Below are 14,805 nucleotides of genomic sequence, written 5' to 3'. Positions count from 1 at the left end.
GCCTGCTTAATGAGAAAACAGCAGCAAGCACTGAAGGACCACCTCATACATGCCAAGGCCCTTCTGATGCATTAACTTATTTAAGCCTCACAGGCGCCTTGTGAGTTTTGCATTGTTCTTAAGCTTATTTTATCGATGAGAGATCCAAACTCAAAGAAAAGTGAGTTGCCTGAGGTCTCATCTGGCAGGACCTGGGGATGGGACAGGTAGGTTTCCGTCCCCAGCACCCCGACCCCAGAATTGGCAGGTAACCATGGTACCACTGGTTATCTGGTAATGCTCTGCAGGCTGGGTGAGAATTTCGGTCACCTGCTTCAGACTTGCATAGCTGCTCAGATGCCTCTTCATTTCTTCTGCTCAAGTGAGCAGACCACTCAGCAGAGGGCTGGAACTTATGGCTCATGGTTTTGTTTGCTTTTTTCTCCTGTCCTCCTGCTCTTACTCATTTGTCTCAAACCACCACCAAGAAGGCACCAGGCACTGATTGAATATCCTCAGTTGTATATACTCTGCCTTTGCTCTTTCAGAGCCATTTATGGGTAGCAGGGGAAGGTAGGGGTCCTCTGGGACTGGCAGTGGCTCACTCTGCATGACCCTTCTCCACAGCATGTTTGTTCTCTGAAAGGCCACGTGTCCAGGGGAATAAGGGCTGTCATTGAGACCTGGGCCTAGCAGTTCGCAGGGCAGTGACAGGTACCTGTCACCTGTGTCCCCGTGGCTTCTCTTACCAGTGGAGCTGTTGTTTGTGCTGGGGTCCTTTACTGAATGGCAATTCCTGCAGATGTTTTCAAGTGTCACCTCTCAAGCCCAGGGTTCTGAGCACTGGTGGGCTTGTTACTGAGGAGATTAGGGGAGTTGTTTAGATGCAGAGTTATCACCAGAGTTGCTATAAGCCTCTACTTAGTGACAGTGCAGACAGAGCCCACACAGCACTATGATGGTGGCATTTGGAGATGGATGTGACTTTATGATTTGCCTGTGAGAAGGATCTGCTCTGAGAGCTGGAGCACCTGCCTCCAGGGGTGAGCCCGAACAGCTTCCTGGGCTCAACCCAGCATGCCGCAGAGTCAAAGCAATAGGCAGACAGAAAGGAAGAAATCGATGAAACAGAAGAGGGCAGACACAGGACTGTATGCTCCAGAGTCAGGCTAAGCCCTTCCTTTGGAGATTGTGTGACTTTGAACATTCAGTTCATCTTTCTAAGCCTTAGTTTTCCTCGATTGTAAATGGGGATGACTCTGTATCTCTCAGGCTCATCCCAAGGTATAAAGTGCCTAGAGCCCCATCTGATCTGTAGGTAGTGATCATGGGGACAGATCCTAGGCAGCTACCTAAACTCTTGTTATCCTTGTGTATGCCCTAGCGACCCTGCATACTGTGACAGTAGCCTCATTTTATACGCAGGATCCCTGGCCCCAGGAATGTGTACTTGTTCCGGGTCATATAGCATTGAGTAGATAGAACCCCTGGCTCTTAATTTCTCTCTACCCTACCTGAGTCTTCTTTCCTTAAAGAGTTCCTCCATATGGAACACCCAGGGGTGGTCCTGCCTACCCCTGGGGACTGTCTTCATGCTGGGAAGTTCATGTAGAAGGCAGTTTTCAAAACACTTTTCTGGGAAGCAGAGACCACTTTGGAAAAGGCCGATCCTGGAGCTGAGGAGCTCCCATGTCTTATCTCACAGTCTCTTTTGTGTGCTGAGTCCTGTGGGAGGCTCTGCCTCTGCTGAAGTTCTGGGTCACTCTGGGTGCCCCTTCTCTTACTGCAAGGTTCCCCCTGATGGAGATGTTTGAAACTTGGCCTGTGACCATCTAAACTGGCCTTAGGAGACTCAGCCAAGAGCCCAACTCATAATTTCTCCATGGCGGCGAAAGACAAGTCCTCCCCTGTGGGATAGACAGTGTCTTTTCCTGGGCTGTGTGTGTGCTTATGTTTGTCTGTGAGTGATGGTGCCCCTTGCTTTTGTGGGTGCCCTCAGTCCCTGGTTACAGGCTCATCACCCCTTAGGCTCTCTGCTGTGGCACCCATATCTTGAGAGGCCAGCTTAGCATCACAGAGATGGTGTGCACTGAGAGGCAGGATGGAGGAGTGCTGTGGCCAAGAACAAGGGCTCAGGAGTTTGCGTCCTAGTTCTGCTCTTACTCCCTGTGTGGTCTTAAGCAAGTTGCTTACCTTTTCTGTGCTCCAGTTTCCTCAGGTACACAAGTGGGGCCTGTAGCAACACTTACCTCATAGGAGCTGATAGTGTAGGATTGAGTTTTGCCTGGAGAGTACAGGGATGCTCCTGGTGTGGAGCTAAAGCTCTGGGATCCTGCTTTCTCAGCCCCACCGTCACCTTATGTGGGCAGAGAATTTCAGTTTACAAAATACTTCCCTATTCTCATCTCTGTCCAGAGTCTAAGGCCCCCCGGGGAGGAGCAGAGAACATTGGATTTCAGAGCAGAAACCTGATCTGCAGCCATGGCCCAGTGAGGAAGTAGGCATTTGCTTCCCTCCCTGAGCTTAGGTGTCTTGCTCGCTCAGTTGGACATATTATTTCTCTTTCTGGGTTATTTACATGTCACTTAAAGGGCCATGTAGAGTATGGGCTTTGGAGGCATCATAACTAGGGGCCAGATTTCAAGGCACTCAGAAACACTGTGACCTGGGCTATTGCTCAGTCTGAGCCTCACCATCCTCCTCTGGTAAATGGGTAGGATGTGGCTGCGCTGAGAAAGGCTGCATGGTGCTGGGCCAGGGAGACTGCTGGCCACTCTGAGCTCCTGATGACTTTTCATGCCTCTGCACCCGAGCTGGGCCTCAGCACCCGAGCTGGGCCTCAGCACCCATCGTGTCAGTTACTGTCCCTCATTTTCAGTTTTCAAGGCCAAATGAGACACTACAAGAAAATGATGTATGTATTTCTAAAAGAATGATGGACACTGATAATATTGGTTCTTGTATTTTTCTTTTCAATTCTCAACAGATTTATTTAAAGATGACTGTGTTTTGGTTTTTTTCATTGTTACTGTTTATTGTTTTTCAGATAGAATGTGGCTTTATTAATGCAAGACATTGCTTCAGACAGCATGTGTACTGTAGTTCAGTGCTTCTCAAAGTTTTGTAAAATTTTCCTATTCAGTGTAGACCAATACTTTTGTAAAATAAAAAAGATATCTTGAAAAGCTAAGAAATTCCTGGGTTTCATAGCAGTCTGAGATTGCTGTAAACATTTCTGAATGCTTACTCTGAATGTCTGCACTTCTCTTGTCTCACGTGGGTAGCGACAATAGCACAGTGGCAGCAGCTCACAGGCCACACTTAGCACTGCACTAGTGTAGGCTCACCCACTCTGCCGTTGCTGAGAGCAGTAGTACCAGCCATGACTGTCAGCACCATCTGTTGCTGGCTGGCTGGGTTCATGCAGTTTTTATCTGGCTTTTGTCTTCCTTCATATCAGTTAGTGATCGGAGGTCGAGAGCCGGCACGTGGAGGAACGAGTGACATTATGTCTTATAAGTGGTGAACTGAAAACTGTGTTTTCTACATCATGGAACAGCCTGACTGCAGTTCCAAGCTATTTCTAAGGAATTCTATGCCTTTGTCTTTTCCAGTCACAGGGTAACAAGTACTTCCTTCGTTTCCCCTTTCCCAGTCCATTTGAATTGGAATTTCTGGGGGTGAGGCCCAGAAATCTGCATTTTTCAGAAAGAGCCCTTCAAAGTGGCTGGTGATCAGCTGGAGCAGGGACCACTGTCCATACCATGCTACTTCCCTCTACTCTGCAGAACAGATTTGTCTTCCTTAACCATGCAAAGGGGCAGTCTTCTGCCATATCCAAGATCCCTTCAGCAAAGAGCACAGATAGTAGGGCCATCAAGGCATGAGTTCATCTCCCTACTCTGTTACTTACTGCCCACACACTTAGGCTTGCCCATCCTGTAGGGGAGGTGGCAAGGATTCCTCAAGTGCATGACAGGCCTGGCAGGTAGTTGGCACTCACAGGTGAGTTAAGGCAATGTGGATACTGGCAGGTGTGATGCAGTCTTCACAGACAGAGGTTCCAGGCCCTCCCCCAGCCACCATAAAGAGGGCCAGAAGATGGCTTGTGAGATTCATCACATACATAGATTCTGATGTTTCTAAGTGAACATTCTTGGAGAGCTTGGGGATGTAACCAGAAGAGCCTCAACTGCTATTGAAATTTGGGGTGGGGGAGTCTTGTTCTTAACCAAGAAGTATCTAATTTGTTAGATGAAGGAAGGTGAAGCATGATTTACTTGAATGTGACGAGATAGAACATTCTGGTATGAAAGGAAATGCCAAAGGCTTTTTAAAAAATGTATAATCCTTTCATGATTTGGCAGGTAATTATGATAATTCCTGGGATTTTCACAGATTTAAAAGCTTTTCACACCCACATTATTTTTGGAGATCATCTTTCCTGATACTCCAGCTGGAAGGAATTGCTCAGTCTCCTGAAGCTCCAAAGGGATCGACTTCCAAAATCAAACTTAAATGTTATCTTCTTAAAGATAATTTTCCCTATCTTTTAGGCCAGGGCTACCTTGTAGGTATCATTTTGTATGGTAGGATTTTGGTTGATTGGTTATGTCTGCCTGGGTTGTTCTCTTGAAGGACAGTGATTGATTAATGCTGTCTGCAAAAGGGGCAGTCAGCAGAAGACAGCAGGGAAGCCTCAGGTATTTAACTAGTCCCTTTTGGATGGGCATTGAGGTAAGTTATAGCCATTGGAAGCTGACCTTGTACTTTAAAAACATGTGCAGGGAAGAGAGACAAGATACTTGCCTAGGAGTGACTTGCCAAGGAAGGTATAAGAGATTAAAAAATGATAGTTGCTACCAAACAGCCTTACCACTTAAATTCTTAAATCTTTCTACTTTATTCTTTCTAGCTTTAAGGATGAAACCTAAAGTATGACTCTTAAAGCCTTTGTGCCTCCTTAGCTGATAAGTTGTGAACCTCCCTAGCATGGTTCAGGGGCCACATCTACTAGCCAGGTACTGTCCCTGGCCCTTTCAGAGAATCAAAGCTCTATTCTTGATCCTCTTCAGAGTCCATCTTGGGCTGAGCCTGGAGCTTCATCAACCCTACTCACTATATCTCTCCCTGACATTTGTTTTTGTCACTGTCATCAATGTTGTCAAATGACCTTTCCCCTAACTGCCTTCAAGAGTAATTTTCATGGATTATAACAACTGAGAGTAGAAAGAAACACGAATCTCAAATGCCCTGAGCGTTGATGGTGCCAGAACACAGCAGGTGCCTGTTTGGGATTCAGGGCATGGATCTGCCATCAGAGGCTGCCTGGGATGTTCCAGGGCCCATTAGGTACTCCTGGGTGTTATCTCATTGAGAGGCCTTCTCTGACCTTCCTGCCTTCCCTCTAAGTGGCTCTATCGATTTGTCTGACCAAATGTCACAAGGATGTGAACTGTGTGACTCTGCTGCCAGCCTCACACCATGCACGGTTCACTTAGAACCTGGCTGGCAGGTGATTAGCAACTCTAACATGCTCTGGCTTTGGGTAACGGTGCATCTTCCTGTGGTGGTTCCAGCTCCTTGGTGTGGCACAGCGGGGGGCCCATTTGACCTCCAGAGACCTGCCACTCTGCTGCCTCCTCCATGTTTCCTTATACAGTCACAGAAAGCTGGCTCAGTCTCGGGGCATTTTCCCTGCCTCGGAGATGCTGTCATGATGGACAACTGCAGGATCTCATTTCATTTGCACAGTGACCCATTTTATAGATGATTAGCCTCTGGTTCATAGAGTTTATCTGCCCAGCATCAGAACAAACTGTTGATAGCTGACCAGGCCCAAGCTTGTCTTGGATCAAAGCACCCTCTCAGCTGTCCCTTGCCTCTGCTGGCCTCTAGCCCTTGGCACCCCTAGTTTCCCTCAGTGGACATACCTTTCTCCTCTTTCTGTGGGGCAGCCTTCTGGAGCTCAGCCTGTCCGTGGAAGAGAGAGCACTCAGGGGGGCTGAGTGGTGTTACTGAGACGCTGAAAATGAGAGGTGGAGTTGGAGAGAGGAACTAGATCTTATCCTTAGGGTAGTGGAAGCATTGAAGGTATTAAACAGCGGGGGACAAGATGAAATGTGATTTTGGGAAGATCACTGTGCCTGCTTGGATGAGAATGGATCAGAGGACAATGATCCCACCCTGCTCTCTACAGTCCTCCCTGGCTATGGTAAATCAAGTGGTCAGAGGAGACCTGAGAGTGCCTTAGAAACTAACAAAAATTCCAAGAGACAGTGGTTTCTTGGCCTATTTTTATTTTTGTGGTAATGGGAACTACTTTTGATCTTACATTTCTCTTCTGAGGCTCTCTTTAATTCTTGACATTGTTTCTGGCTGTAGTTAAGTTTGGAAATAGTTATTTGAGAAATAGTAAGCTGCTGTGACTTCTAGAAGGTAAATGTTTACACCAGTGGCCATGGGGAGTGATGTGCAGTATAAAATTTCAGAGCTTCAGAGGTTAACTCAGAAACAGTGAACATCAGAGTTTAACAATGAAATTATGTCATCAGATTTTGTCCCCTCAGTTCCATCAGTTATTTTTTCTAGTCTTCATTGTAAAGAAAGCTTTATCTGATGTGGTCAAATCATTCTTCCGGCTGCAAAAGAGAACCAGGTTTTTGATAGCTCATGATGAACACCACTTGGAGCTAGAATGTTTAGATGTTTTATACACTGATGAAAATTTGTTGTAGCAGTCTGGCTCCCACTGCAAAACAAAACAAAAACAAAAGCATAAAACCCTGCTTTGTTTTGGCGTTGGCATTATTTAAAGCTCACATTTTGTGGGAGCACATTGGCAGGTATTCACTGATGACGTTGGCAGCTATGGTGTGGTAAAGGGATTCACTGCCCTGAGGAAGCTCATGGAGTGTTCATGTGATTTCTGTGTAGAGGATTCACGGTGACATTAGTGATATTGTATTTGTTTGTTAAAGGCCAAAAGAAAATCAAATTAAGCTTTTCATGTACAAAAGGAATAAGGCAACGAGGGAATATTAATTTTAGGTCTGCACAAAGAAAAAAGCTGGCGAAAGGCTCAATGACTTCTTCCTTTCTTAATTGCATACTCTTTGCAGTATCTTTTGTGCAGTTTTCACTTAGTATTGTACACTGGATTGGCAGAAGTGGGCACCTTAGAGACAGAAGGGTGCCATTTGAGGAGAATTCACAGAACAAGTTAATGGAAGTGTCCAAGGTGAAAATTAGAAACCTGATAAATTTCATGTTAATTGCACAATGGCTCCTTTTTATTTTAGGTGAAAAATTTCAACTCTTTAGAGCTTAATTCTGTATAGAACTTCATTCTTTCTCTCACTGGTAAATGAAAGGGTGCTCATTAATAGGAAACTTACCTAAGGAAAAGTAGAAAGAATGGGGAAAAGTACACCCTTTGAATGTTAATATCTTCCTGTACTTCCTTCTAAGTTTTTTTTGGATGCTCGAGATTAAACCCAGAGCCTTTACACTGAGCTACACCCCCAGCCCTTTATACATGTGTGTGTGCACATGCGTGTGTGTGTATTTCTCAAAGAGTGTCATGGTAAGTGGCCCGAGTGGAATTTTCTACTTCAGCCTTTCAGAGTGTTAGGACTACAGGCATGTGCCACCATGCCTGGCTCCTTCTAAACTTTTTACTTTTACCATTCATACAGCAAAACAACCAAAAAGAAGGGCTCCTTTCTGTTTCTCCAATGGAGAGACCTAGATTAGTTCCCTGTGTACTCTCCTTATTCTGACAGTATCTTTTATCATAATCATGTAAACTATATGTTACAAATTGCCTATTTAAGTAAGTCTGAGGTGTGGGAGGAGTAATCTCTTGGCCAGGTCAGGGGCCCAGACCGACTCAGAGTCTGTTGACCTCACATTGTACAGGCTTCTCTTACGGTGCTTGTAGCCTTCCTGCAGGGTTCAGAGACAATGTGGCAGCACAACACCTCATGTTTCTCTAATATATTTGAATAAATTATAGTTGAGAAGTCTCTGTATTTAATAGGCTACTGTGTAGCCATCTCCATTTTAATTTATTCAGGATCAGCCAGAAATATATTTTTTTTTTTTTTGGTTTTTCTCCGGTACCGGGAACCGAACTCACGACCTTGCGCTTGCCAGGCAGGCGCTTTGCCGCTGAGCTAAATCCCCAGCCCCCAGAAATATTGAATAATTCAGTTCAGAGAGATCCTGTGGTTCTTCCTAGGCTGAGGGCTGCATCTGGGCCCAGTGCAGTGGCAGGTTCATAGTGCACAGCCAGGTTCCACATCTGCCCTTTGTTGCTGGGATGACCTTGAGGAAGCTACTATTTCTCTTTCTGCTCAGGTGAAAGTAATAGTACACACCCCTCAGCGCTCCCAAGATACAGCTACGCGGAGCACACAGGAAGGATGTGTTGGAGTGGAGTTAGCAGTGACAGAGAAGAAGCTGTGCAGCTGCTATTGTGTCTGTCACTATCGTTGACACCACCCTGGAGAAATCTCTGGTTCTGTTTCCTTGGTTTCCAGAACCAAAGACCTGATGAACAGAATGGTTGCCGTTACTGTCATTGTGCTATTAGCAGGGACTTTTTTGACAGGCACAACTCAGATCAGAACAAAAGTGTCTGTTAGAAAAATGTTAGTTAACCAGAAGTTGAAGTTCAAAAATGATGATATAGTTGTATTTTGATTATAACTTGTGGACTGGCCACTCCCAAGTGCTAAGCCCAGGCAAATTAAGACATATTCAGAAAACCCAGCTCATAGGTAAATGGCCCTAAAAGCTGTTGATACCTTGCCAAAATGTGGCGGGAAGGAGTGTCCGAAGGAGGAGGAACATGGGCAGGGTCTGCCTCATGAGCCTTACAGTTTGGTGGTTGTCTCTTCCAGGTGGCTGAGATGCATGGGGAGCTGATTGAGTTCAATGAACGCCTGCACCGGGCCTTGGTGGCCAAGGAGACCCTCGTATCCCAGATGCGCCAGGAGCTCATCGACCTCCGGGGGCCGGTGAGTGCTTCACCCTGTGGGTGGTGCCTGTCAGTTGATCTGGCCTCTGCTGTCCCCAAGCACTCTTTAGTTCTTTCACTATTGGTAGTGTAAAGGCACCAAAGATGAAAGAATGCATATCCATGCTTCCACCATCTAGATTTTACCTACATTAACTTCTGCTACATTTGCTTTTTGCGAAGCACCAGAAATTAGAATAAATAAAATGCTACAAATTATACTGTAGCCACACTTCACATGCCCCCTGCTAGTAATCTGTTCTCAAATTGGCTATTATACACCAGTATACTGTTACTATTAATGACTATTTTGCCATTATAAATGAGGATACTGTTAGCATTCTAACACATGTGCTTGTATACACATATAATAACTTCCTCTTCATTTTAAAATATATTTATTATGTAAAATGTTAAGTGCCCAAAGGTAGACCAGATTAAGTATAATGCACTCTCTGGTATCCATTGTCAGATTCAACTATAATCAGTCATGGCTGGTCTAGTTTCAAATGATCTTCCCTATCCTAGCTTCTTCCTCCATATTATTTGGATAAAACACTGGGTGTTAAGTCTATAGAAATATGTCTAAAAATAATAAAACATGAATACTATATTCTTATCATTCTCTGTTACCCTGTACCTTCAAATATCAGTCAATGTTCAAATTTCCAATTATCTTATCATTTTTAATACTTTCTTTTAAAAAGTTCAGGATTTACAGAATTCACACATTGGATGTCTCTTTTCTTTTTCTTTCACATCCTTGAAAGTTATGGTAAAGTATATGTAACATAAAATCTACCATCCTAATAATTTTTAAGTATATAGTTAAGTGGCATAAATATATTCTGGTATTGTGAAAATACCACCACCCTCCATCTCCAGAATTTTTTATCTTCTCCAGTTGAAACTCTATCTTAAATATTAACTTCTCTTTTCTCCCTTTCTGAGACCTTGGCACCCACCGTTTTACTGTCTGACTTTGTGGATCCAACTACTGTACTTCTGTTTCTTTTTGTCTTATGAAGTCCTGCTGTACATATTAGGGACTTCCTCCCCATTAAGCCAGTGTTTCTTTAAGGTTAGCAGCTACATATGAACTTGCCTAGCTTTAATATATTGAACTAGTTTTAGTTGGTCAAATTCTAAAGTCCATGCAAGAGTTCCTGCCAACACTTTTACATCCTACCAACTCATTTATGTAAGATGGTTTCAATTTGCATTTCCCTAGTTACAGGTGAGGTTGACATCCTTTCATTTGCTGTTGCCCGGTTTGTTTTCCACTTTTGTGACTTGTTTTTATAACCTTCACCCATTTTTCTATTGGATTGTATTTGCTTTTCTTACTGATTTATAGTAGTTCTTTTCACTTCTTTTTTTAGTCATATGTATTGTAAATATTCTGTCTCACCCTGTGGCTTGATTATTCACTTTTAACCATAGTGGAAGAGTTCATATGTATATAAAATCAAAGAGAATTGTATATAATATAGTCCACATACTTGTTACTCAGTTTCTACAATAATCAGTTCTTTCATGTTCTATTCAGAATCTTCCCAGCTGTGATTATTTGGGGAAGGAGATATACCTTTCCAGATCATGCCCCCAATAACTCAACTCTTTTGATCATGCCTACTGCCAACAGCATATTCACCTCGAGTGTCCCCATGATAAATCAGCTTCCAAAATCCCCACCTTGGAACACTTGGTGTTTTGGGGTCATTCTTGATCTAAATCATTACATGTAACTACAGCTAAAAATACATTGTAACATCTTAAAAATTAACAGTGATTTCTTAATATCATCAAATATCCAGGCAGTGTTCAATAGTCTTCAGTTACTTCAGAATCCTAATAAAGTTCATATACTGCAATTGGGTGATATAAGGTTTTTAAGTCTCCCTTCATCTATAAATCCACTTGTCTTTGCTATTTTTATTGTTTTAAGAAAATTAGCCTGTTGAACCTTTAGGTTTTCCTAGTTAGGATTTTGCTCATTGCAACCCTGTAATGATCTGTAATCATGTTCTTCTTTCCCTTGCTCTAGAGGTTTGTAAGTTTTAGGTTTGATTTTTGGCCTGGACACAGCTTTGCACATGGCAGTGTGTGCTTCCATCAGGAAGCTCATAAACATGGGGTGGGGAAGCACTATGGGAGCTTCCAGTCCACCTCAGCCTCTGTTTCTGGATGGCCAGCGTGTGAAGGTGACCTCCTATGGTTAGAGCCCTGCAATACAGTCGAGGTGGGGGGCAGGCTCCCTGTGCTCACTCCTGCCCTCTCTTAGACTTTATACATGTCTCTGGATTTCTTTAGTTAGAGTTATGGGTTTTCCTAGGATGGAAGCACATTAAGAGCATGCCTGTCCTTTATTTCCTATGACGCCTTTGAGGGAGGGTTTATTATTGCCATTTCATAGGTTCACTGAGGGAGGACCTCATCTTTCAATGACTGCGCATTGGGGTAAGATTCAAATTTAATTAAAGTGATAAGATTAATTAAAGTGATTTAATTAAATGATATTCTTTTTCCATGCTGCACCAATGCCAGAGGATTGGGAGGAGCAGGGTGAGCTCCCTAGGTTACCCTTTGTCCTTCTGAGCAAGTTGCCAGGGGTCCTCCACAGTGGCTTTGCACCCATTCCCTGTCTTGAAGATTTGGGCAGTGTTGTCTAACAGGGCACCTTCTCTCATTGTATCTGTGCCCTGAAGCTGAGAAAGACATCAGGCTGTGGGTTTGAGAAGCTTGTGCTGGCCCATTTCCTGCTGTGAGTAGGGCAGGTCTGGGGTAGGCAGAGATCTGCTATTCATTGTCCAGCTCAAAGCATTCCAGCCTGCTCCAGTACACTCCTGCAAGAGTGGCTCTGTGGCAGGCAAGAACCCACAGTGACCCTGTTCCTTAGCATCAGCTCAGTTTGGGCCCCATGGGTGTCCTTCTGTGTCTTTAATAAGAAAGAATGACAGATCCCTCACTGTCACTGTGGATGCATTTTCAGAGAGTAACCTCAGTGTCATTTGGAATAAAAAGAACAATAGCTGGCTAGTACAAATTGTTAAGTGCTGAGACCTATAGCTTGTATTTTTTAACCATTACCTGCCAAAAATTCAACTGAATTCTTTCAAACATTAGAGCTTTATTTAATCCTCATTCTCTATAACAGTAATTACTATTATGATCCCCATTTTGTAAAAGAGGAAACTGAGGCCCAGAAATGCAATCACTCACCCAGTGTTCTACAGTGAGAAATGTTAGATCTGGGTCTGCCTTAACTGATTTAATTATTTATTTAGGTACTGTGTATTGAATGCAGGATCTCCTTCATGCTAGGCAAGTGCTCTACCTGTACCTCTAGTAAGATTTTATTGTTTTAGGAGTTGAAAAGTATCTTTTTTTTTTTTTTTTTTTTTTTTTTACTCTTGAAAAACTATTTCACCCTTGCTAAAAAGTCTACTGCTTAACAAAGGTATGCAGTGAAGAGTCAGTGAAAAGTGTCTTCCTTTATCTTTTCAGAGATGAGTGATCCCTGAGTAAGCTGCTCGCACACATTTACATGTTTTAATAATTAGTAGCCTGTTAAATTTGTTGTTCTGTACATTACTTTTTTCTCATTAACTATAGACCTTAGAGATCTCTTTATCTTACTTTACATGTATGTAGATCTCTTCTTCTTAAGAGCTGTGTTGATTCCCCTCAACTGGCAATGCCATAATCCACCTAGCAGGGTCCTTGTGGCAGGATATAGCTTGTTTCCCTGTTTTTGCTTTTATATCAGTGTTGGAATAGCATCCTTATGCAACCGTGTTGTTCAGAGGCAAGCTTATCTGGCTTTTGCCCCAGGTCATTTAGGGTAAGGCTGGGCTCTTTTGCTTACAAGCCTGGGGCCTTTGGGCAGACTTCTGCCTCCTCCCATGCTCTGTCTGTTCCAGGACTGACCTTTCCAGAGCCAGCATCCTCCAGGAGGCTGCGCTTTGGGGAGTTCCAGCAGCATGTCAGGCACACACAGGTTGGGGAGTTCCAGCAGCATGTCAGGCACACACAGGAGGCATTATCTTCTTTGTTAAATGCGGCACCTGCAGTGCAGAGGGTTTGGTCCCTGCTGGGTTTCTCATTGTGCTCCCTCACCTTCTGGGCCTGGGTCTGCTGTCCTCCCTCTTACTGCTCCCTTTGCCTGTAGTGCTATTCTGGGTCCAGGGAGCAGCCCCCACACTCCAATATCTATTTGTCACATTCTCAGGAAGCCTTGATAGCCTGACCAGGTCAGGCTTTCCACATTCGGTATATTTATGTGTATCTCTCCTTCCTATCTTAACTACAGCATTTCCACACTAACATATCACTGACTTGTGTCTTATCACCCCTTCCTCCACAAGGATCAGTTCCAGGCTTCTGTTTCCTTTGTGTCTGTGTGAGTCACACAGCAGGTGCTCAATAAATGTGGGTTGGCTATCAAGTAAGTAAGTGAACATTACTGGTGGTAGGTATTGGTGTTCAAGATTTCCCTGAGCCCCGGAGATATGTAAGCCAATCTTCTCTCCCGGTGCGGGGCTCACTTCTGCTTAGCCTGAATGCCCTCCATGGCTGAGACAGCTGTTGGCATAGAAGCAGCTCTAATTGTCATTTTGTCTGCTCCTGTGGGGAGCTGTGATGGCCAGAAGGCAGGAGCAAGTTAAATGGCCACATCTCCCCAGAGTCCAGCAGCCAGGGCAGGAGGAAGGAGGCCAGGACAGCTCTGGGAGAACTCTGGAGGCTTTTCCTCCTCCGCATTGTCAGAGGCATATGTTGGAATCTCAGCCTCGTCTCCCTTCATTTCCACTGGCCTGGCTCTCAGAGGACCCTGGATCTGACTTCCTCCCAGACCACTGGAACATCCTGGTGCCTCAAGGTCAGGGCTGCGAGCTTTGTTTGGGAACCTCAGTTTCCTCATCTGTCAAGATGGGAGATGCAAGGCCCTTAGGCTCATCTGGTTTCATCTTATAGCTGGCATTGGCTTAGTGTGTAATAGATGCTCAGTAAATGTTTGTTCTGTGTAACTTCATTTTCAAAGAGCAGAAGATGGCTGCATTGACAAAGTGCTAATTACAAAAAAAGACAGGAGCAGGAACAGATTCCTCTCAATGGTATCTTTGTAATATTCCTTTAAGATAAGTTACTTATTTTAAAGAGAAGGAGTTTGGGATTAAGGGTTTAATATTTCTTTTTTTTTTTTTAACACAGGTATTTTTAGGATGCTCATTATTTTTCCCCCTCTGGTGTAAGATGTGAATGAATGCTAGAATTTTTTTTTTAACCTTTTAGCAGGATTTGATTACACTCTGGGAGAACAGCTCCTAGTTTAAATAATAAATGGAGACAGAGAAATAGAGTCTTATAAGACTGCACGTTGTAGAAGTCAATTAAAGTCATAGCACAGTTAAGCCAAAGGCCAACCAACTGATTAAATGCAGGTGTGTTCCCACAGGAGCAGTGACAAGGCCTCCCTTCGTGTGTGGAATTTGGGTTCCTCCTGCAGGCTGCCCCTCTGGTGGGTGTCTGTTTCTCTGCAGTAAGTTCTGTTTCTAGTCAGCTCCACTTCAGCAACAAAGATGGTTTGTGACTTGAGGACTGTGGGGTCACTGCCCTTACTCACAGCTTCAGTCTTGCTGGTTTTGCATCTTGCTGCTCGCCCTTTCTATCCTGTGTGGTGAGGGCATCACCCGTCAGCAGCCCTGAGCTGTGTGCTTTGTGTGTGGTGTGCATTTTTATTGTTTTACCCTCTGAACAACTCTGTACAGTATAACTGACTTAGTAAGTCCACAGATCCATATTTC

The 14,805-nt window shown here is 44.1% G+C and overlaps 1 protein-coding gene across 2 annotated transcripts in view; it reads left to right on the top strand.

The window, feature by feature from the left end:
- The window catches only part of Snx29 (sorting nexin 29), a 525,079-nt gene that overhangs the window by 325,806 nt on the left and 184,468 nt on the right, over nt 1-14,805 (top strand). For both annotated transcript variants that reach the window (XM_013517836.1, XM_005391150.2), the window contains exon 16: nt 8,886-9,002. In XM_013517836.1, the coding sequence (XP_013373290.1) occupies nt 8,886-9,002 (117 nt within the window). The remainder of the gene's footprint in view (nt 1-8,885; nt 9,003-14,805) is intronic.

This window comes from Chinchilla lanigera, unplaced genomic scaffold (assembly GCF_000276665.1).
Source record: "Chinchilla lanigera isolate Chin_1 unplaced genomic scaffold, ChiLan1.0 scaffold00041, whole genome shotgun sequence".
NCBI lineage: Eukaryota > Metazoa > Chordata > Mammalia > Rodentia > Chinchillidae > Chinchilla > Chinchilla lanigera.
The sequence above is the reverse complement of the archived record's forward strand: the minus strand, read 5'-3'. Positions and strand labels throughout refer to the sequence as shown.